Source organism: Macaca fascicularis, chromosome 9 (assembly GCF_037993035.2).
Source record: "Macaca fascicularis isolate 582-1 chromosome 9, T2T-MFA8v1.1".
Classification (NCBI taxonomy): domain Eukaryota; kingdom Metazoa; phylum Chordata; class Mammalia; order Primates; family Cercopithecidae; genus Macaca; species Macaca fascicularis.
Genome location: NC_088383.1, coordinates 73,216,832 through 73,241,079, shown reverse-complemented (window position 1 = coordinate 73,241,079; position 24,248 = coordinate 73,216,832). Strand labels below are relative to the sequence as shown.

The following is a 24,248-nucleotide window of genomic DNA, read 5'->3' as shown; positions in this document are numbered from 1 at the left end:
TGCGCCACCACGCCTGGCTAATTTTTGTATTTTCAGTAAAGATGGGGTTTCACCATATTGGCCAAGTTGGTCTCGAACTCCTGACCTCGTGATCCCCCTGCCTCGGCCTCCCAAAGTGCTGGGATTACAGACATGAGCCACCGTGCCCAACCTTCTAATTTGTTTTTAAGCATATTTTTAGGTTACAGATCCCTTTTTCTCAAAAAAAAAAACTTTTACCAGGAATTCTAAAATATAGAAGGGCTCAAAGAAAAATGGCCTTAATTAAAGTGGAGGATAGGCCAGGCACGATGGCTCATGCCTGTAATCCCAGCACTCTGGGAGGCCAAGGAGGGGAGATCACTTGAGGTCAGGAGTTCACTTGGCCAACATGGTGAAACTCCGTCTCTACTAAAAATACAAAAATTAGCTGGGCATTGTGGCACACGCCTGTAATCCCAGCTACTCGGGAGGCTGAGGCAGGAGAATTGCTTGAACCCGGGAGGTAGAAGTTGCAGTGAGCCACCCCAGCATGGGCAACAGAGCAAGACTCCGTCTCAATAAATAAATAAAATAAAATAAAAATAAATCAAGTGGAGGATAGAGGTTCAGAGATCTACACAATTTGCCTTCCCTTTTGGCTCTGAAGCAGGCTCCATGGAACATCATTATGAAGCCACTGATCTCGTATAATTCTTTCTATACATATATGTATAGACAGGGTCTATATGTATATATATGTACATAGAAAGAGTTGTATTATATTAATAGTACATATACATATAAAAGACGTACTAAAAATACATAAAGACATACATATAACATATGTATTTTATATATAAAGAAAAGAAGATCCAGAAGGAAAGTATCAATTAAAATTTATCTAGCATGTATTAAATGCTATGCTAACACTTTAAATACATTTTCTTATTGAGTCCTCTCCTCATTATTATAGAAGGTAATAATCCTGTTTTACAGATGAGAAAACCAGAGCCCAGGGAAGTTCTATAACTTTTGCAAAGTCTGTACTACCCAGGAGGCAGAGGTTGCAGTGAGCCAAGATCATGCCATTGCACTCCAAGCTGGGCGACAAGAGAAAGACTCCATTGGGTGGGGGCCGTGGCTCACGCCTGTAATCCCAGTACTTTGGGAGGCCGAGGCGGGCGGATCACGAGGTCAGGAGATCGAGACCATCCTGTCTAACACAGTGAAACCCCATCTCTACTAAAAAAAAAAAAAAAAAGCCAGGCATGGTGGCGGGCGCCTGTAGTCCCAGCTACTTGGGAGGCTGAGGCAGGAGAATGGCATGAACCTGGGAGGTGGAGCTTGCAGTGAGCTGGGATCACGCCACTGCATTCCAGCCTGGGCTACAGAGCGAGACTCCATCTCAAAAAAAAAGAGCAAGACACAGTCAAAAAAAAAAAAATCCTCATTCTTTAAGACTTAACTGAAACACCTCCTCCCTGAAGCCTTCCATTATCTTTCTTTTTTTAACTTCTCTGCTTCAACCTTTGTGAAAGTTTATTACCTTCTCACTATGACTCTCTTTAGCATTTGATATTCCACAATGATTTTTATTTTGCCTTTTGTTATGATTATTTGGGTTATTCTTTTCTCTCTCCTAGTAATGTTTACATATTAATAATACAGAGTAGAGACAGTTCCCCATCACCTATGTGATTTTGCAAGATATGCAAATGTTTATTCAATTAAAGCAAGTCCTTTATACAACTTGATCTGGTCCATTCTTAATAGTTCAGACAGGGTGCCATCAATTTATGTAACAAATCATGTCAGCATTATGTCACTCACTCAACACATAAGTATCTCTGTGCATAGTTTCTTTTTTTTCTTTTTCTAAGACAGGGTCTCACTCTGTCGCCTAGGCTAGAGTGCGTGGCATGATCACAGCTCACTGCAGCCTTGACTCTTGGGCTCAAGCAATCTTCCTACCTCAGCAAGTAGCTGGGATTACAGGCATGAGCCACTGTGCCTGGCTATTTGTTTGTGTATTTTTAATTTGAGTAGCTGGGATTACAGGTGCCCACCACCTCATCCGGCTAATTTTTTGTACTTGTAGTAGAGATGGGGTTTCACCATGTTGGCCAGGTTGGTCTCAAACTCCTGACCTCAGGTGATTCGCCCACCTCGGTCTCCCAAAGTGCTGGGATTACAGGCATGAGCCAATGCGCCCGGCCTATTTATTTATTTTTAATTGACAAAAAAGGGTATAGGTTTATCATGTAACTTAAAAATATTGTAGAGATGTAATCCCAGCACTTTGGGAGGCTGAGGAGGGCAGATCACAAGGCCAGGAGATTGAGACCATCCTGGCCAACATGGTGAAACCCTGTCTCTGCTAAAATACAAAAAGATTAGCCGGGCTTGGTGGCATGCGCCTATAGTCCCAGCTACTCGGGAGGCTGAGGCAGGGGCATCGCTTGAACTGGGGAGGCAGAGGCTGCGGTGAGCCGAGATCGCGCCACTAAACTTCAGCCTGGCGACAGAAAGAGACTCCGTCTTAAAAAAAAAAAAAATACTGTAGAGAAAGCTAATGTTTCCTTTGATGACCACTGCCACCCATCCCAATCCATTGTCTTGTTCCCCAGAGGTGACTGCTTTCTCAAGTACTCTTCGGCGCTTTTCTTTCTCTCTGTGTGTGTGTATATATATATATATGTTTCTATTTATTGTATTTGCTGTCTGTCCTTTTGCTGGAATGTTATTCCCCTAAATACCTGAATGCCTCACTTCTTCACTTCATTCAGGTCCCTTCTCAAAGAAAACTTCCTTAGAAAGGCCTAAGGAAGTTTAATCTTCTAGAAGATTAAACTTATCTATCTAGAAGAGCAGTCTCTACCCCTGTATCCCCACTCACTGCTTTTTCTTCATAGCACTTACTACCATCTAACATTGTATAATGGCTTGCGGTCTTTCTCCTACATTAGCATGTGAGCTCCATAAGGACGAGGACACTTTGGGTTCATTTATTATATTCCCAATGCCTGGAATAGGACCTGGCACATAGGAGGCACTCGATAAATATTTGTTGAATAAATGAATATATATGTATCTATAAATAATGTATAGTTTTGTTTTGTTTTGAGACAGAGTCTTGCTCTGTCACCTAGGCTGGAGTGCAGCGGCACGATGTCGGCTCACTGCAACTTCCGCCTCCAGGGTTCATGCGATTCTCCTGCCTCAGCCTCCCAAGCAGCTGGGACTACAGGTGCATGCCACCACGCCCAGCTAATTTTTGAATTTTTAGTAGAGACAGGGTTTCACCATATTGGCCAGGCTGGTCTTGAACTCCTGACCTCGTGATCCACCTGTCTTGGCCTCCCAAAATGCTGGCATTACAGGTGTGAGCCACTGCGCCCAGACTGTATAGTATTTTGTGTATTTAAAATTTTTATATGTGTAACATCCACATGGTATATATTTTATTCTTTTTCATTTTAATTTTTAATTTTTGTGGGTACATAGTAGGTGTATATATTTACAGGATATATGTTTTGATACAGGCATGTAATGTGAAATAAGCACATCATGGAGAATGGAGTATACATCCTCTCAAGCATTTATCCTTCAAGTTACAAACAATCCAATTACACTCTATGTTAAATGTATAATTAAGTTATTATTGACTAGAGCCACCCTGTTGTGCTATCAAATAGTAGGTCTTACTCATTCATTCTGTTTTTTTTGGTACCCATTACCGTATGTATTTATAACTTGCTTTTTTTTTTTTTTTTTTTCACTGACATTGTTTTTGAAATCTATTCATTTAGATCAGGGGTTCCCAACCAGGGAAAATTTTGCCCCCTAGGTACATCTGGCAATGTCTGGAGACATTTTTGGTTGTCATTATTGGGGGATGAGGGAGAAGTGCTATTGATATTTACTGGATAGAGGCCAGGGATGCTGTTAAATGTCCTATGAAGCGCAAGCCAGTCCCTCACAACAAATTATCAGATTTAAAATGTCAGTAGCACTAAGGTTGAAAAATCCTAAATCAGATATATGTAAATATAGTTAATCTCTGGTTAACTACTAGATAGGTTATCATATAAATAAACTGCAATTCATTTATCCATTATTGATGGATACTTCGGTTGCTTGTAATTTTTCACTATTACAATCTCTAATAAATTGGGAGAAAGTCTATGATATTATGTGTAGGAGCTAAAAACAATTCTGAACTGAGAGATAGAGAGCAGAATAATGGTTGGCTGGGTTCTGTGGCTCACACTTGTAATCCCAGAACTTTGAGAAGCCAAGGCAGGAGGATCTCTTAAATCTAGGAGGTCAAGATTGCAATGAGCTATGACTGTACCACTGTACTCCAGCCTGGGCAACAGAGTGAGACTCTGTAAAAATAATAATAATGAAATAAAAAAGGTAGAATGATGGTTACCAGAGGCTGGGAAGGGTAGCAGAGAGCGGGGGGAAAAGAGGGAATAGTTAATGGTTACAAAAATTAGTTAAATAGAAGGAATAAGAGCTAGTGTTTGCTGCTCTGCCTATGGAATAGCCATTCTTTATTTCTTTACTTTCTTAATAAACGTACTTTCACTTTACTCTATGGACTCGCCCCAAATTCTTTCTCGCACGAGATCCAAGAACCCTCTCTTGGGGTCTGCATCTGGACTCCTCTTTAGTAACATCTTCCTGGCAAATCCCAAAAAATATTTTTAAAAAAATTAAAAAGAGCTAGTGTTTGGTAGCACAAGAGGGTGACTACAGTTAATAATAATTTATTATATAGTTCCAAATACCTTTAAAAAATTGAATAACTAAGAATTTTCCCAACACAAAGAAATAAATGCTTGAGGTGATGGAAAGCTTAATTACCCCGATTTGATCATTATACATTGTATGCCACATGGACATTATACATGTAATCACGTGTACCCCATAAATATGTACAACTAGTATGTAGCCACAATAATTAAAAATAAAAAATTAATGACTGGGTGCATTGGCTCACGCCTGCAATCCCGCACTTTGGGAGGCCAAGGTGGGTGGATCACCTGAGGTTAGGAGTTTGAGACTAGTCTGGCCAACATGGTGAAACCCTGTCTTCTACTAAAAATACAAAAATTAGCCAGACATGGTGGTACGTGCCTATAGTCCTAGTTACTTGGGAGGCTGAGGCAGGAGAATCACTTCAACCCGGGAGACGGAGGACTGCACTCCAGCCTGGGCGATTAAGTGAGGCTCTGTCTAAAAAAATAAAAATAAAAAATAATAACAATAAATGAAAAAAAGTGAAAATGAAAGGTAAATCTAAAATAAAAGTCTACGATATTAATTCAGCTATTTTTTAAAAACCACAAACATTGGAAATTCAACAACAGGTCTGGAGGGAGATGGAAGTTTGGTTTTAAACTGTTTAAAATTTATCCTGGTGTGCAGAATGGGAGCCTCTCCTGCAACATAAATTAAAATATTGGAGGACATTTAAGCTACTTGTAATTTTTTCCCCAACAGTAAAAAACAGTTGAGTAAATTATGGGGGTACATCCATTTGCTGGAATATTGTGCAGCTTTTTTTTTTTTTTTTTTTTTGAGACGGAGTCTTGCTCTGTCACCAGGTGCAGTCTCAGCTCACAGCAACCTCTGCCTCCTGAGTTCAAGCAATTCTGCCTCAGCCTCCCAAGTAGCTGGGACTACTGGCGCGCGCCGTCGTGCCCGGCTAATTTTTGTATTTTTAGTAGATACAAGGTTTCACCATGTTGACCAGGATGGTCTCAATCTCTTGACCTCGTGATCCGCCTGCCTTGGCCTCCCAAAGTGCTGGGACTACAGGCGTCAGCCACTGTGCCTGGCCATATTGTGCAGCTTTTAAAAATTATGTTTATAAAGACATAATTTTTCCATAATTGCCATGGAAAATGTGATATCATAATGAGTAAAATTACACAGAGGAGGATGCAAAATTTCTTTCATTGTTTTTTTTTTCTTTTTTGAGGCAGAGTCTCACTCTGTCATCCAGGCTACAGTGCAGTGGTGTGATCACTTGAGTCCAGGAGGTGGAGGCTGCCAGCCTGTGTGGCAGAGTGAGACTCCATTTCAAAACAATAAACAAGTAAGAATAATAAATAAACAATAAATAAAAAATAAAAAGAACTACCTAAATACCAATCTTTGTAGTAGGAGTCTTAACAATAACTCACCTTTCTGGCCGGTTTACTGAGAGCTGGAAGTAATTCTCTGCCATTTCTAGCCTTTCCCGGTACTGAACAGAACCTTCTATCAGTCCCTTAAAAAAAAAATGGTCTTCAGAACATTGCTCACAAGTCGTCATGAAAAAAATGTGTTCACCAGCAACTTTCAGGCAGGCAGCAAATAGTCTACTACTCAGGAATCACGTGTCCCAAGTCCTAGGCCCTGATTTGTCATTAATGGGCCTGTTTGAGCTCCAATTTCTTCAAATGAGGGGACTCGGCTAGATGTAGTGATTCCTAATCTTTTTCACCATTAAGGGCCTATTTCCAGTTTGAAGAGTTTTCTACCATTTTCTTTTAAGATATAATTGGTTGGGTGTGATGGTTCACACCTATAATCCCAACACTTTGGGAGGATGAGGTGGGCAGATTGCTTGAGCTCAGGAGTTCAAGACCAGCCTGGGCAACATGGTAAGACCCTGCCTCTACGGAAAAAAAAAAAAAAAGTTAAAGATATAACTGATTAACTAGTAATTCACAAAACAAAGTACAGAAAGTTTGCCAAGTAGAATAAAAAATGGCAAAATCCCACCACTACTATCATTTGTGTTTTCTAAATGCATATTTATAGTGATAGTCATACTTAGTATTTTACATTTTTTAAGAATATACTGGCTGGGCACTGTGGCTCATGCCTATAATCCCAGTACTTTGGGAGGCGAGCTGGAAGGATCACTTGAGGACATGAGTTTGAGACCAGCCTGGGCAACATAGCAAGACTTCGACTCTACTAAAAAGAAGAAAAAAAAAAATCATTAGCTAGGCATGGTGGCACATGCCTATAGTCTCAGCTCTTTGACAGGCAGAGGCAGGAGGATCACTTGAGCCCAGGAGTTCAAGGCTGCAGTGAGCTATGATCCTACCACAACAATCTGGCTTGCATGACAGAGCAAGACCCTATACAACAACAATAACAACAACAACAGTAATAGCCGGGCATGGTGGCTCATGCCTGTAATTCCAGCACTTTGGGAGGCCAAGGCGGATGGATCACCTGAGGTCAGGAGTTTGAGACCAGCCTGGCCAACATGGTGAAACCCCATCTCTACTAAAAATACAAAAATTGGCTAGATGTGGTGGTGTGTGCCTGTAATCCCAGCTACTCAGGAGGCTGAGGCTGAGGAGAATCCCTTGAACCTAGGAGGCAGAGGTTGTAGTGAGCCGAGATTGTGCCTTTGCACTCCAGCCTGGGAGGCAAGAGCAAAACTCCGTCTCAAAAAAAGAAAAAAACAAAAACAAAAACAAAAACCACCATATATATGCTACAGTATCTTAAGTACTTTTTGTATTGCTATGACATCTTTATCATCATCATATTCTTAGGGACTTTTCTACTTCTTGGATATTTCCTTTAAAAAGATTATTCAAAGTGAAGGTTCCAAGTCTGAACCTTTCTATACCTCTTGGAAGACACTACCAAATTACTTTCCAATTAAGATTCTACCAATTTGCAATGTTACCAGCAAGGTATAGGAGTATTATTTTTACCATACTCTTGACAGCACAGAATATCATGCATATCCTTTTGTACATACATGAAAGACATTCTTCATTACTATGTTCATATGTGTATCTTTACTACTTGTGAAGTTGAATATTTTAAGAGAAATTTACTAGATATCTTTTAATAATTTTTAAAATCCACACCTTTGCTAATTTTCCTATCTGGTGATTTTGTGTTTGCATTATCAAGTTTTTGCAAGTTGTTTTATCTGGTACAAATAATCACTTTCATCATTTAGTACCAACAGTATTAATTCTCCTCTAATACTGGAAACAGTTCATAGACACCTCCTTCATTAGCACCTGAATACCACTGAACTAGAAAGGTCTGCTTTAACTCTAGCTTCCATAATTATGTCACACATTTAAATATGGACTATAGGACTTTAAGTCACTGGCTTGATTTTCCCTGGATTGTATACTTACAAACAAATACTTTCCAAGTCCTACCTTAAAGTAATCATTCTTTTTCAGACTTGCAAGGAAACTGGCCCAGAGTGGTGAGGCAGTCACAAGGGATTTCTTGCAATCAGAAAAATGTGGGCTACATTTGGAGCATAAGATCTCAAATCCATGAGCCTAGATGAGACAGGTAGAATTTTTGTTACTAAGTTCCTTTTTTTCCCATATCTTATTATAACACATTACTTTCTTTCCACTGAGCCACACTCTAGAACTAGGTGACTGGATACATGGGCATTTGGACAATTATAACACTTTTTTAATTTTATGAAAAATATAAACTTATTCCCAAGTTTCTCAATCATTATAGATTACTAAAAAATAAAAGGAAAGAAAATGATATGCAACAAAGATTCCTGTTCTCTTCAAAGAGATTCCTTTTCCTGCTGATTACAAAACCAGAAATTTACATTTATTGTTTGATTATGAAAAGGGTTACAAAAGGTTTCTTGTCCAATAGAAATTATACATAAATTGAACATGATCTCAGACATAGTAAAGGGAGGAAATCACTTCATTCTAAAAGTCTTTTGATTAAAAAAATATAATAGATGCACATGGCTAAATGTGATGATCAGGGAGCTTCCCTGATCAAGCTAGACAACACCGTTACCAACTTCTTGCACATCCTTTCAGAAGTAACCTACACACTGAAGTAGGTATGTGTGTGCCTCTCTGTATGCATAGCTTTCTACTCCACCCCTTTTATTGCTCAATGGACACATACACACTATTTGACACCTTGCTTTTGACACTTAACCATATACCTTGGAGATCACTTACATGAGCACACACAAATTCATCCATCTTACTTCATGGCTAAAGCATAATTTATTCCCTACTAATGGACATTTAAGTAGTTTCTAATCTCTTGCTACTATGAACAATGCTGTCATGAGTATGCTCCATATATGTCCTTGTATATATGTAAAATACATAGAGAATCATTTCCTAGAAGTGAAAATGCTGATCAAAAGGGTTTGTGCATTTTAAATGTTGATGGATACAGATGGTCCCCAACTTATGATGGTTTGACTTAACACTTTTTTGACTTTATGATGATGTGAAAGCAATATGCATTAGGTAGAAACCTTACTTATAATTTTTATCTTTCGCAGGCTAGCAATATGCATACTCTCTCATGATGCTGGATACACAGTGGCAGCAAGCTGCAGTTGGCAATGTGATCACAAAGGCAATCAACCAATACTGTACTCTACACTATACTGTATTCAATAAATTACAAGACATATTCCACAGTTTATTATAAAATAGGCTTTGTGTTAGATGATTTTGCCCAACTGTATGCTAATGTAAGTATTCTGAGCCCATTTAAGGTAGGCTAGGCGAAGCTATGATGTTTGGTGGGTTGGATGTATTAAACATATTTTTGACTTATGATATTTTCCATTTTTGATGGGTTTATCAGGAAGTAACCCCATTGTAAGTCAAGGAACATCTGTTTTGCCAAAATGTTCTCCTAAGGGATACAATCAACTTATATTCCTATCAACAATGTCTGAGAGTGTTTTTCTCTATATATTCTCAACAACCCAGTATGTATTATCAAGTCATTTGATACTTGCTAATAAATGATGAAAAACACTATTTTGTAGCTTTAAAGTACATTTCTTTTATTATGAGTAAGATTAAATATTTTTCGTGTGTTTAACTTAAAGGTCACCTGTATTTCCTTTCCTGTGGACTATGTTCATAGTTCCTGAACATTTTAAAATTAATTGGCTAGTATTATCTTTTTCATATTGACTTAAAGGAACACTTTATATATTAGAGAAGTCAGCTTTTTTTCATTTAGATTGCAAATATAACACTTTTTCCAGATTTGCTAACTTTTGACTTTATTTATGGAGTTTTTCTTTCCCGTGCAGAAATGCTTAATTTTTGCAAAATCAAATTTATCAGTCTTCCCTTCATAGCTTCTGGTTTCAAGTCATGCATAGAAAGGCCTTTCCTATTCAAATTATAAAAGGCTCTTTTTTTTTTCAAATTTTATACTTTTAATTTTTATGTTCAAATATTTGATCCAATTGGAATTTATTTTGGTATAGGTGTTAGGGAATCAACTTCAATTTTTCAGGTGACTTTACACTTGTCCCATCATCACTTACTAAGTAATCCATTTTTTTCATTCTAAATTGAAATGCCACATTTTACTGCATTCTTACATAAACGGTGTATTTCCGGACTTTTTATATCGTGCCACTGTTCTATTAAAAGCCCATTTACATAAAAAAAGAAAACAACATGTTCTGGCTCAATATTACCAATTTCATGCCCAATTCATGGGCTCGGTACTGGGGATCAGATGGAGGGGGCAGCCTGTATCCACTCCGCCGGTCCGGCACAAACCTTTGTTGCACCAACTGTGCATATAGACATTTAGTGAATGTGACCTGGGCATCAAGACACAAAATACATGAGTCTTTTCCTGAAATTAAAATTGTGAATATCACTTCACAGTTAAATATAATAAGAAGTCCATTTATAAGCTTCATCTTCATATGAAATGCAAAGAAAATTCAACCTATTCACTGCCTACTTGTTTTTCGTAACAGCTTTATTGAGATACAACTCACATACCATAAAATTTACCCTACTGCTGGCCAGGCATGGTGGCTCACACCTGTAATCCCAACACTTTGGGAGGCCAAGGTGGGCAGATCACCTGAGGTCAGGAGTTTTGAGACCAGCCTGGCCCATGGTGAAACCCCATCTCTACTAAAAATACAAAAATTACCCAGGCATGGTGGCGCATGCCTATATAATTCCAGCTACTCGGGAGGCTGAAGCAGGAGAATCACTTGAACCCATGAGGTGGAGGTTGCAGTGAGCCGAGATTGCTCCACTGCTCTCTGGCCTGGGCAACACAGCAAGATTCCATTGCAAAAAAAAAAAAAATGTACTCTACTGCCTACTTTTTAGTAATCACTAGTAAAATTCTTATCATTAGTTATATTACACAGCAATTAAATGGGTGGAAGATAAAGATAATTCATTTTTTTTTTTCTTTTTCTGAGACAGGGTCTTGTTCTGTTGCAGAGGCTGGAGTGCAGTGGAGCAATCATGGCTCACTGAAGCCTCAGGGATGGGGTTTCACCATGTTGGCCATGCTGGTCTCAAACTACTGACCTCAGGTGATCTGCCCACCTTGGCCTCCCAAACCTCCTGGGGTCAAGTAATTCTCCTGCTTCAGCCTCCCAAGTAGTGGGGATTACAGGTGCCCACCACCACAGCTGGCTAATTTTTTTATTTTTTGTAGAGATGGGGTTCATTATGTTGCCCAGTCTGGTCTCAAACACCTGGGTTCAAGTGATCTACCTGCCTTGGTCGCCCAAAGTGCTGGGATTACAGGTGTGAGCCACCATGCCTGGCCAAGAATAATTCTTAATTCCCTGGAAGAGATGAAATGTTTTATTGTCAAGAAGGAAATAATTAGGCCGGGCATAGTGGCTCATGCCTGTAACCCCAGCACTTTGGGAGGCTGAGATGGCTGAATCACTTGAGGTCAGGAGTTCGAGACCAGCCTGGCCAACATGGTAAACACTGTCTCTACTAAAAATATAAAAATCAGCTGGGCGTGTTGGGAGGTGCCTGTAATCCCAGCTACTCAGAAGGCAGGAGAATCACTTGAGCCCAGGAAGCAGAGGTTGCAGTAAGCTAAGATTGCTCTACTACATTCCATCCTGGGTGAGAAAGTGAGACTCTGTCTCAAAAAAAAAAAAAAAAAAAAAAAAGGAAATAATTACAGAAATAGAAAAATATGGTCAAAAATAGCTATGAAACATTGAGTATAAAATGGGGAGGCAGGTCTCTTGAAAATTTCCTTCACTGGGTGCAAGAAAAGAAAAAAATGTGTATAGTTTGAGCATCCCAAATGTAAATATCTGAAATCTAAAATGTTCCAAAATCCAAAACTTTTTGAGTCCCAATGATATGCTCAAAGTTTTGAGATTTCAGAATTTTCAGATTTGGAATGCTCAACTAGTAAGTATAATGCAAATATTCCAAAATCCAAATAAATCTGAAATCCGAAATACTTCTGGTCCCAAGCATTTCAGATAAGGAATATTCAACCTATATTAACACGCTATGAAGAAACAGAATATTTCCTTTTTCTTTCTAGAGAACAATTAAAGTAATGTTTCATTCACTGAGCACTGAGAAATGTAAAAAGAGAAAAATAATAATGTTTCAACTCTGTTTCCAGTAAGAGAAACTAAATGACCAAGATAGAAATCTTACCGATGTCATTATTCGTGTTTCAGGCAAGAATGTCTTGAAAACACGACAGGCTCGCAGGTCAATAGGGTCTCGTAGGTAAAATGCCTGGACTGCTGCAGACACCAATCTGGGGCGCTGCTTTAGCACTGCCACAATGCCAGCTGGAAGGAAGCAGTGTGCTCGATGAAGGGAGACCTGAATTTTTTCTGGGTACCTGGGACAGGTAACATAATTACTTTCATTTTACAGTATATAAATACCTAGAATTCTTATACCATTCACATTCTTTTTGACATCTTCTCTTTGTTCATCGAGAGCAGTATGTAGAGAGTGACAAGAGAGATGAAAAAAGATACTGTATATACACTTAATACTATAAGAAAGAAGAGAGGGAAAGAAAAAAGTAGGAAGAAATGGAAAATAAAGAAAAGGGATTATGGTAGCTCAATAAAAACAAAACAACTTTGGGAGGCCGAGGCGGGTGGATCACTAGGTCAAGAGATTGAGACCATCCTGGCTAACATGGTGAAACCCCGTCTCTACTAAAAATATAAAAAATTGGCTGGGTGTGGTGGGACATGCCTGTAGTCCCAGCTACTCAGGAGGCTGACGCAGGAGAATTGCGTGAACCCGGGAGGCGGAGGTTGCAGTGAGCCGAGATCACACCACTGCACTCCAGCCTGGGTGACAAGAGCAAAATTCCACCCCAAAAGCAAAACAAAACAAAACAAAACAAAAAAACCAATTATACTTTGGAATAAACATAAAATCAGAGTTTATTTTTCTAAAATAATGGTGCAAAGTATGCTGAAGCTAAAAGAGATTTTTATTTTTTATTTATTATTATTTTTGAGACAGAGTCTTACTCTGTCGCCAGGCTGGAATGCAGTGGTGCAACCTCGGCTCACTGCAACCTCCGCCTCCCTGCAACCTCCACCTCCTGGGTTCAAGTGATTCTCTTGCCTCAGCCTCTCCAGTAGCTGGGACTACAGGGGCCTGCCACCATGCCCGGCTAATTTTTTGTATTTTTAGTAGAGATGGCGTTTCACCATGTTGGCCAGGATGGTCTCGATCTCTTGACCTCGTGATCCACCCACCTTGGCCTCCCAAAGTGGTGGGATTACAGGCGTGAGCCACTGCACCCGGCCAAAAAGATTTTTAGTATTGTTAATACCTGAACGGTGCTTACTATTTAATAGGCACCCAAATTTGAATGGATGAACTAATATGTTATTAAGCTAAGACTTTCTTTTCTGAATAAAACTTCAGCTTTAAATAAAGCTGACATAGGTCAAAGAATTCTGACATAGGTCAAAGAATCCCATACATAGACCCAAAACAACAGAAAAAACCTGAGCACCTTGTTTGGGCTCCATTAGGTTTCTACTTTTTATTTATTTATTTTTTTTTTTGAGACGGAGTCTAGTGGTGCGATCTTAGCTCACTGCAACCTCCGCCTCCCGAGTTCAAGCGATTCTCTTTGCCTCAGCCTCCAAAGTAGCTGGGATTACAGGAACCTGCTATCACGTCCCGCCTTTTTTTTTTTGTATTTTTAGTAGAGATGGGATTTCATTATGTTGGCCAGGCTGGTCTTGAACTCCTGATCTCATGATCTGCCCTCCACTTAGCCTCCCAAAGTGCTGGGATTACAGGCGTGAGCCACCGCTCCAGGTCCAGGAAGTTTCTATTTTTAAAGGTCTCAAATTTTTTACCCATGGATATAGCTAATACTTAGCCACAATATCTAAGGTGTATAAATGCAAAAATATTGGGACAAGATTGTAACACTTCTGAATGGGAATTTAAAGATGTATCTATTGCCCCCGTTTAAAATCTCTAAGTTTAATGTATTAGTCTATTCCATAAAGAAGAATGAAGACAAAATGAAAATTAGCATTAATCTAGGTGAAAGATATTTTACAGTCAAAGAAAGACTGATCAACTCCAACAGAGCTTTAAGGAAAACAAGCAAAAATCAAAGAAAGACTGAACTACACGAAACCAAAAGGTTCCTTAATTAGCAATGTAAGTGATATTTTTCTTACCCTCTGATGCGCCTACTCACAGCAGCTCGTATAGATTCTGAAGCAAGTATTTTTTCTGGATGTGCTGCGATTATATTCAATGCTTGTGGAATTGTTGGGGGTGTGGTGGGTAACCAAGATTCCGCTCCAGGTTTTCTTGGTGCAGGAATAATACACAATTCTCCATGGTGGAAAAATACCTGCAAATGGTACATTTTAATTTTCATAGTGGGCACTGGCAAACTGTAGGTACATATGACTGTAATGCAGCATGATTTCATCTCTACAAATTTTCTAAACTTGTATATACTTACCCTATTGGTGCTATTATCAGGATCCAACCATTTAGGGAGAAAGTCAGCAGCTTCTATTAACAAGAATTCACCATCATTGTCTTCAATCCTAATGCAAGAAAATTTCCAATTTTGCATTCAAAAAGCACATATCTGCTAGTAACCAGAACAGTTTTATTCTAATACATTTTCCTCTTCATCTTAGTAAATATTTGAATAGGTACTATGTGCAGATGGCTATAAGAAAGCAAAATGTTTAAGATAACATTAAGCACTGAAGGAGACAATAAGATTGTAAGGAGGAGTTGAAGGTAGAGATAAGGAGAGAAGATAAGCAATTTACATAAAGAAATATTAGACAAAAATATGAAAATATACAAAGTACTATAGGGTTCCAAAAGCAAAAAAAAATATAGCTGAGATTAGAAAAGCCTTCATGTAGGAGGTGTTATTTGGGCCTGAAAAGATAATTATTTCTGACTCATTTGCATTACTTTTTTTCTTATTTTTGAGACGGAGTCTCGCTCTGTCACCCAGGCTAGAGTGCAGTGGTGTGATCTCGGCTCACTGCAACCTCCACCTCCTGTGTTCAGGCGATTCTCCTGCCTTAGCCTCCCGCAGCCTCCCGAATAGCTGGGATTACAAGTGCCCACCACCATGCCCAGCTAATTTTTGTATTTTTAGTAGAGACAGGGTTTTGCCATGTTGCCCAGGCTGGTCTCAAACTCCTGACCTCAAGTGATCCGCTCGCCTCAGCCTCCCAAAGTGCTGGGGTTACAGGTGTGAGCCACCATGCCCAGCCTGCAACACTTTTTAAAATTTTACTTTTAAAAATAGGTTATACATTCATATGGTTAAATTTTTTTAAAAATATATTAAAATTTACATGGCCAGGCATGGTGGCTCACGCCTGTAATCCCAGCACTTTGGGAGGCCAAGGTGGGCGGATCACCTAAGGTCAGGAGTTCAAGACCAGCTTGACCAACATGAAGAAATCCCGTCTCTACTAAAAATACGAAAAAAAATCAGCCAGGCATGGTGGCGCATGCCTGTAATCTCACTTACTCGGGAGGCTGAGGCAGGAGAATTGCTTGAACCTGGGAGGCGGAGGTTGCGGTGAGCCAACATCGCACCATTGCACTCCAGCCTGGGCAACAAGAGCAAAACTCCGTCTAAAAAAAAAAAAAAAAAAAAAAAAGTTGCAAAATGAAAAAGTTTTCCTCCTACTTTTGTCCCTATCTGCTCAACCCTACACGCATCACTGCTGTTTCTTGTATATCCTTCTAGAGTTTGCTTACACATAATCTAGCTATATAAATATATATTTATATTTTCTCCCTGTTTTACACAAGACATAGCATATTTTCTATACTGTTATATACCGTTCTAGCTCTATACTTCTATTTTTATTATTTTATTTTATTTTTGAGACAGAGTCTCACCCTGTCGTCCAGGCTGGAATTAGTGGTGCAATCACACTCACTGCAACCTCTACTTCCTGGGCTCAAGCGATTCCCCTGCCTCAGCCTCCCGAGTTGCTGGGACCACAGGTATGGGCCACCACACCTGGCTAATTTTTTGTATTTTTAGTAGAGATGGGGTTTCACCATGTTGGCCAGGCTCGTCTGGAACTTCTGATCTCATGTGATGCTTCTGCTTCAACCTCCCAAAGTGTTGGGATTACAGGCGTGAGCCACCGCCCCAGGCCTACAATGTATTGTGTTCTTGAAACTTGCTAAGGCAGTAGATTTTAAATGTTCTCACCATACACAAAACAATAAGTATGTGAAGTAATGTATGTTATGAGCTCAATTCAGCCATCCTACAATATATATATATATTTCTTTTTTTTTTTTGAGACGGGAGTCTCGCTCTGTTGCCCAGGCTGGAGTGCAGTGGCCAGATCTCAGCTCACTGCAAGCTCCGCCTCCCGGGTTTATGCCATTCTCCTGCCTCAGCCTCCCGAGTAGCTGGGACTACAGGCGCCCGCCACCTCGCCCGGCTAGTTTTTTGTATTTTTTTTTGTTGTTGTTAGCCAGGATGGTCTCGATCTCCTGACCTCGTGATCCTCCCGCCTCGGCCTCCCAAAGTGCTGGGATTACAGGTGTGAGGCACCGTGCCCGGCCAATATATATGTATTTCAAGACAACATGTTATACATAATAAATATACACAATTTTTATTTGTCAATTTTAAAAATAGCCTTCATGCAGTGGTTCACACTTGTAATCCCAGCACTTTGGGAGGCTGAGGCGGGTGGATCACTTGAGGTCAGGAGGTTGAGACCAGCCTGGTCAACATGGTGAAAACTTGTCTCTACAAAAAATACAAAAATTAGCCAGGTGTGGTAGTGCACGCCTATAGCCCCAGCTACTCAGGAGGATGAGGTATGAGAATCGCTTGAGCCCAGGAGGCAGAGGTTGCAGTGAGCCGAGATTGTTCCACTGCAGTCCAGTATGGGCAACAGAGTGAGACGCTGTCTCAAAAAAATAAAATAAAATGAAATAAAATAAAGCACAGTGGCATGTGCCTGTAGTACCAGCTACTCGGGCGACTGAAGCAGGAGGATGGCTTGAGCCCAGGAGTTCAAGTCCAGCCCAGGCAAAACAGTGAGACCCTGTCTTTAAAAAACTAAATAAATAATAAGTAAACTTAAAAATTTTAAAATTTTAAATAAATGTATTTAAAGATAAAGATAAAATGAGTTATCACTTAGATTTACATCCTGAAGTATTTAAGGATCAAATGACAGCCACAGATCAAATAATGATGACCATGAGTTGGTAATTGTTGAAGCTGGATAATGGGAACATGTGGGTTCATTCTCTCTACTTTAATGTATACTTAAAATTTAAATACTAAGTTTTCAAAGGTTTTTTTTTCCCCCCTCTTTTTTGTTCTGTTGGGAAAGAGGTTGGTTGGGTAAAAAAAGATCAGAATTTGGGTGCTGACTAGGAAAACTAGGATAAAATATAAGTGGGCGGAACGCCCTCTGCTGGCAATACGTGGTAATTACAGAAAACTCGGGTCCCATTTTTAACGGTGTTACCTACTTAGCTTCCTATACGATTGTTCACTGACTTCTCTTTAAATTGTTTCTGTGTATGAGTTCTCAAAAAATATAGCTATGGTCTAGTACAGGAATACACATTTAAAAATATGTGAACTATGTATGTATGTGTATGAATGGAATTTTATTTTTCAAAGATTCATAAGGAATTTAATGGTGATTACTTCTGGGAAGCAGAGCAGTAGAACCCTTTGTATCATCTGAATTTTGTTTACCACATGTATTTGTTTTTTCATAATTAGAATTTTAAAAAGAAAACCTAAAATAAGTAGGTTTTATTTGAAATCTTTTGGAAGTTGAACTCTTTGATACTACCTTAATTCTTTCTCAAGAAAAGGAAGTCACAAGAGAAGAGAAAGAAAATACAGATAAGGCTGGGCATGGTGGCTTATGCCTGTAATCCCAGCACTTTGGGAGGCCGAGGTGGGTTGATCACCTGAGGTCAGGAGTTTAAGACCAGCCCGGCCAACATGGTAAAACCTTGTCTGTACTAAAAACACAAAATTAGCCAGGCATGGTGGCACGCGCCTGTAATCCCAGCTACTTGAGAGGCTGAGGCAGGAGAATCGCTTGAACCCGGAAGGTGGAGGCTGCAGTGAGCCAAGATCACACCACTGCACTCTAGCCTGGGCGACAGAGCAAGACTCTGTCTCAGAAAAAAAAAAAAAGCACAGATACTTTTCAAATCTGTACAATTTCCAGCAGACTACAGGAGAAAAATAAATTACTAAATATATAAAAATGTAGTCACACTGTTTCAGTAATAGAATTCTTTTAGAATAATTAAAATAACTACAATACCTTGCTACTAACTCTGGAAATTCCTTTGTGATCTGCTTTATTACATAAACAATAAACCATTCATCCTCAATATTATCCCCAAACTTTGTCACGCCAAACATATGAGCAGGAACACTTCCTAAAAACAAGAGAAAAGCAACCATGTAAACAGATAAATTTGTTACTGCAAATAAAATGCACATAATCATTCAACTGAATAAACATTCATTGACTGATTGCTCTAAGTACTAGGGAGCAGGGGTTGCACTCCTGAAGAAGAAGCCTACTCCTGAGGAGCTCAGGGTAAAACAAGACAACCAAATGATCTCAAAACAAGATAATGAACTCTAGAACAGGGGTATGCAGTAAGGCCTATGTGAGTATAAAGGAGGGGATATCTGTGCTATGCTTGCCTGGAGGAATGACAAGAGGTGAGCTTTCCAGAAAAATAGAAAAGCATGTACAAAGGCACAAAGGCATGCTGTACAAAGTATGTATGTATAGAGTATTCTGGGAATACCACGACGCTAGATTTGGATGGAGCACAAGTTTTCAAACATGTGCACTATTCACAAATACATGGAAACTAAACAACACACTCTTGGAATAAAGCACAGGGAAATTAGAAAATATCTTGGGACGAATGAAAATGAATGCACATCATACCAAAACTTTAAGGAATTCAGTGAAAGCAGTGCTAAAAAGGAAGTTTGTAGGTGTGAAAGACCTCAAATCAACAACCTATACCTCAAAAAAACCAAAACAAAACAAAAAATAAAAACTAAACCCAAACCTAGCATACGGAAAATAATAAACATTACAGTAGAGATAAATAAAATAGAGACCAGAAAAAATAACAGAAAAACAAAACAACTGAGTTGGGTTTTTTTGAAAAGATTGACAAACTATTAACTTGATTAACCAGGAATAAGAGCAAATACTCAAAAAACTAAAATCAGAAATCAAAGAGGAGACAGTACAACTTATGTCATAGAAACAAGAAAGATATAATTCTATGAACAATGGTATACCAGTAAGTTGGATAATGTAGAAGAAATCGACAAGTTCCTAAAAATACACAACCTGTCAAGACTGGATCATGAGAAATACAAAAATCTGAACAGATCTATAACTAGTAAGGAGATTGAATCAATAATCCAAAAGCTCCTAACAAAGAAAAGCTGGCTTCACTGCGGACCTCTTCCAAACATTTAAAGAATTTGACATCAATCCTCAAAATCTTCCAAAAAAAATAAAGGGGAGGGAATTCCCAAATCCCTTCTGAGGCCAGCATTACCCTAACACCAAAGCCAGACAAAGACAATATAAGAAAACTGTAGATCAATATCCTTGATGAATATCAATGCAGAAATTCTTAACAAAATATCAGCAATCTGAATTCAACAGCACATTAAATAGATTATTCACCATGACCAAGTAGGATTTATTCCTGAGATGCAAGGATGGTTCAACACATGAAAATCAATGTACAGTAATATCCCACATTAACAGAATGAAGGTCAAACAAGTGCATTACAGAGTGTCTCAAGAGTTGCCATGGCAAACAATAGGTAGAAGAACAGCCCAACCAACTCTTCTTCTCCCCACCCCAGATCTCAAGTTTCTTCAACTAGAGAATACAATTAAAGTAACTGTTTTTGTCTATATTAGACTTCGATTTAAATTTCATCTTGAAGCAATGGGAACTACTGAAGGATATTAAGCAGGAGAGTGACACAATCAAGTTTGTTTTACAAACGTAATTGGCAACAGTGTGAGGAACTAGAAAGACAGGAACCAGAGAGGTAAGTTAGGAGGCTGTTGTTGTTTTTTAAATGTAGAGATAAAGAGGGCCTACATTGAAGCCAAATAGATGTAGAGAAGGGGTCATATTTTAGAAGCATTCAGGATTTAGCATCTGACTGAACATGGTGAAGTGAGGAACTGATTATGATTTTGAATTACTGACTAGCTTGGATAACTGGGTGGATGGCAATGCCATTAAACAAGATAAGAAAACAGTAAAAATGGTTTTCTAGAGACAGAGAAAGGGTTGGTTTTAGATGTGCTGCACCAATGTGACAGTGTTCTTGTCAATAAATATCATATGTATGTCAATGAATAAGAGTTCAATAAAATTAACAGTAGGGAAGATATGTAGCAATTGCTAGCCAAAAGATAAGAGATAAGCACTAAACTGAGAGTATCACAGTGATGTATACTTGTGATGTATACATGGGGGTATCTTGTGATGGTATCACAAGATGCCAGGCTCCTGATCCTAAATAAGACCTCACATAAGTCACTGTGTAAAGAGAGACTTGGTCACCTATCCATGATTTATTTTCATAAAACTATAAGAAATGACATAACTGTAGTGTGACCAGTTCCCCACCAGGCTACTTAAGGGTATATGTCTGCTGCTTAAACTTCGAAGGCCAGCTGGCAAGCCAAAGCCATCATGCCCAGCAGAGGAGCAGGTCCTGAGAACCCAAACATTGCAGGGCATAGCTGGGAACATACCAAGGAAAACAGTGTCATTGCATATACGCAGTAGGCAAAGAGCCAAAAAATTAGCTTACAAGCAGCTTAAAGATGGGAGGTGGGGCAGATTTCTGGAGCTGTCCTGATGCTGCCCAGGAGTGTCCTGTCTGTAAGTCCTAATAAACTCATCTACTTGCTAAGACAGACCTGTTCGAGTGATTCTTTGGTCTCTCCGCTCCCTCCTACTTTAATTCTGGGTTTTTCTCATAACAGGACAGAGTGCCGTATTTTGCCAGAGGTCAGATCTCAAGCACCAACAACACAGGGAAGCAATGAAGAAACCTCAAAATGCTTATAAGTGGCAAATATTAGCCATAAAGCCCAATTATTTATCTTTATAAGCCGGGCAGAGCCACTCAGATCCTCCCCAAAATGGCTATATGAAACAAGGCAGCCTACTCAACACATCAACATAAGGAATACTGAGTAACAGCAAAAAAGGAACCATAATTAAAGCCAGATACCTGAAACTGTTTAGTATAGATACTTAGATACATTATGCATAGTATAGCAACTAAAGTTCAAAAGAATAGCCATGAGTTTAATAATGTTTAGTATATGCTAATTCCTAAGGCAGATTTAGAAAGTTTTCATTAATATGATTTTTTTTAAAAACAAAGCTTTATGGCTAACTGATTATAGACAAGTATTACTTACCTAAAAAGTTTAGTGCATTAATCTCTTCCTGCCAACACTGAATGAAGTGTGGACTATTACACATACACATCACTGTTGTCAGGATAACATTAAAAGTCACACTAATCCACACAAGTAAAAGAGCCTTACCTTTCCCAGGTTTATATTTGAGATTGAAAGGCTGATTCTGCCAGATGTAGGGGACCAGCATAGGTGCAAACCGAGTCATTATTCTCTCAATATACTTCTGAAGAACCTCTTCGTGTTTATCTGAGTCCCTTGATTCATCTGGTATCAGGAACAGGCAGTACTCCACTGTGTCTTCCATTGTAGCAAGCTTCATGGTTTCTTCCATTCTTCTTTGAAAACTACATTTAAAGTTCCAAAATATAAACCACATAGAACAATGCAGAAGTAACATCTGAACTCTTTTAGATGACTCTATGAACACTGTTTTCTAAAATTTAGTTAGGCCGGGCACAGTGGTTCATGCATGTAATCCTAGCACTTTGGGAGGCTGAGGCAGGCAGATCATTGGAGGTCAGGAGTTTCAGACCAGCCTGGTTGACACGGTGAAACCTCGTCTCTACTAAAAATACAAAAATTAGCTGGGTGTGGCGGCAGGCACCTGTGATCCTAGCTACTCAGGAGGCTAAAGCAGGAGAATCACTTGAACCTAGGAAGCAGAGGTTGCAATGAGCCGAGATCATGCCATTGCACTCCAGCTTGGGTGACAGAGCAAGACTCCATCTAAAATAAATAAATAAATAAATAAATAAATAAATAAATAAATAATAAATAAAATTTAGTTAGCCACATACCATCATCATGGTTTTTGCCTTGACCACACACCACCTACAGTAATATTTATTTAATGTTTTAAACTTCATTTATTTATTTATTTGAGTTGGAGTTTCACTCTTGTTGCCCAGGCTGGAGTGCAGTGGCATGATCACAGCTCACTGCAACCTCCACCTCTTAGGCTCAAGCCATCCTCCTACCTCAGCCTCCCAAGTAGCTGGGACCACAGGTGTGTGCCACCATGCCCAGCTAATTTTTTTGTGTATTTTCAGTAGAAGCAAGGTTTTGCCATGTTGCCCAGGCTGGTCTAGAACTCCTGAGCTCAAGCAGTTCTTCCGCCTTGGTCTCCCAAAGTGCTGGGATTACAGGCATGAGCCACTGCACCTGGCCTAATATTATTTTTAGTGACACTTTACACTTAAAACTTTATCTTTAAAATTACGTTACAAGGAAACCTTGATATAATACAGTGAATAGAAATCCAGTATCACATTCCCCAATTAATACGTATGTAAGAATAAAATCTTTTTTATATTTTTCCTATTTTGGAAGTAAAGAATGAAATTTTTAATGTTTGCCCTTGTACTAGCAGTGGTATGTGTAACATATTTCGAGAAACACTGCACTAATATCCACTGTTTACATACTATATCAAAAACCCCAGTTCTGCCACTAATTAGCTGTGCCACTGTGGACACTTCACTTTCTCTTTCTGGGTTTTTTTCTTTAATTTAGGATAAGTTATCTACCATCTCTAAAATCTCTCCCTGCTTTAAAATTTTGTTACTTAAACTCTAAAGCATAATCTATCTTGCTCTGCAGAATGTACATTTCTCTCTTTTATGAACATTGTATGGTGTAGAGAACTACAAAACATTCGTGTCCTGTCATCTTACCTCTGTCCTAAATTTGCCCCTTTTTCAAGTCTCATGGGATGGTAGGTATATCTTTCTTTTCTGTTTTTTTTTTTTTTTTCCTGAGATGGAGTCTCGCTCTGTCACCCAGGCTGGAGTGCAGTGGTGAGATCTCAGCTCACTGCAACCTCTGCCTCCCAGGTTCAAGCGATTCTCTTGCCCCAGCCTCCCGAGTAGCTGGGACTGTAGGTGCCTGCTACCACGCCAGGCTAATTTTTGTATTTTTAGTAGGAATGGGGTTTTACCATATTGGCCAGGCTGGTCTCGAACTCCTGACCTTGTGATCCGCCTGCCTCGGCCTCCCACAGTGCTGTTTTTTTTTTTTCTTTTTTAATTTTGAAGAGTACATAGTAGGTGTATGTATTTGTGGGGTACATGAGATATTTTGATACAGGTATAAAATGCATTATAAGCACCTCAAGGTAAATGAGATATCCATCGCCTTAAGCATTTATCCTTTGTGTTACAAACAATCTAATTATACTCTTTTAGTTATTTTTATTAAAAAAATTTTTTTTGTAGCTAGGACGTGCTCTCATCTGAACTTTTAGTTATTTTAAAATGTACAATTAAATATTATTTACTACAGTTACCCTGTTGTGCTACCAAATACTAGTTTTCATTTGCTCTATTTTTTTGTACGCTTTAACCATCCCACTCCCCCACCAACCCTCTGCAACCCTTCCCAGCCTCTGGTAACCATCCTTCTAGTTGCTATCTCCATAAGTTCAACTGTTTTCATTTTTAGCTCCAACAAATTAGTGAGAACA

At 39.1% G+C, this 24,248-nt stretch overlaps 2 protein-coding genes across 15 annotated transcripts in view; one reads left to right on the top strand and one right to left on the bottom strand.

Moving 5' to 3' along the window:
* NUDT13 (nudix hydrolase 13) overlaps nt 1–9,782 on the top strand; it is a 54,852-nt gene extending 45,070 nt beyond the window's left edge. For 2 of the 5 annotated variants that reach the window (XR_006689612.3, XR_012417820.1), the window contains exons 10-11: nt 8,187–8,304; nt 9,293–9,782. Coding sequence is in view for 1 of the 5 variants with exons in the window: in XM_015456192.4 (XP_015311678.1) it covers nt 9,293–9,319 (27 nt within the window). In the remaining 4 variants the exon portion in view is untranslated. The remainder of the gene's footprint in view (nt 1–8,186; nt 8,305–9,292) is intronic. The other 3 variants (XR_012417821.1, XM_015456192.4, XM_074001843.1) reach the window with 3 other exon arrangements.
* ECD (ecdysoneless cell cycle regulator) overlaps nt 1–24,248 on the bottom strand; it is a 58,071-nt gene that overhangs the window by 31,814 nt on the left and 2,009 nt on the right. For 2 of the 10 annotated variants that reach the window (XM_074001836.1, XM_074001837.1), the window contains exons 2-9: nt 21,914–22,513; nt 18,605–18,722; nt 14,755–14,842; nt 14,462–14,640; nt 12,438–12,630; nt 10,460–10,588; nt 8,163–8,291; nt 6,159–6,244 (exon numbers count right to left, since the gene is read on the bottom strand). In XM_074001836.1, coding sequence (XP_073857937.1) covers nt 6,159–6,244; nt 8,163–8,291; nt 10,460–10,588; nt 12,438–12,630; nt 14,462–14,640; nt 14,755–14,842; nt 18,605–18,722; nt 21,914–22,184 — 1,193 coding nt within the window. In that variant the 5' untranslated portion in view covers nt 22,185–22,513. Of the gene's footprint in view, nt 1–6,158; nt 6,635–8,162; nt 8,292–10,459; nt 10,589–12,437; nt 12,631–14,461; nt 14,641–14,754; nt 14,843–18,604; nt 18,723–21,913; nt 22,514–24,248 lie in introns of all 10 variants that reach the window. The other 8 variants (XM_005565531.5, XM_005565532.3, XM_074001838.1 and 5 more) reach the window with 5 other exon arrangements.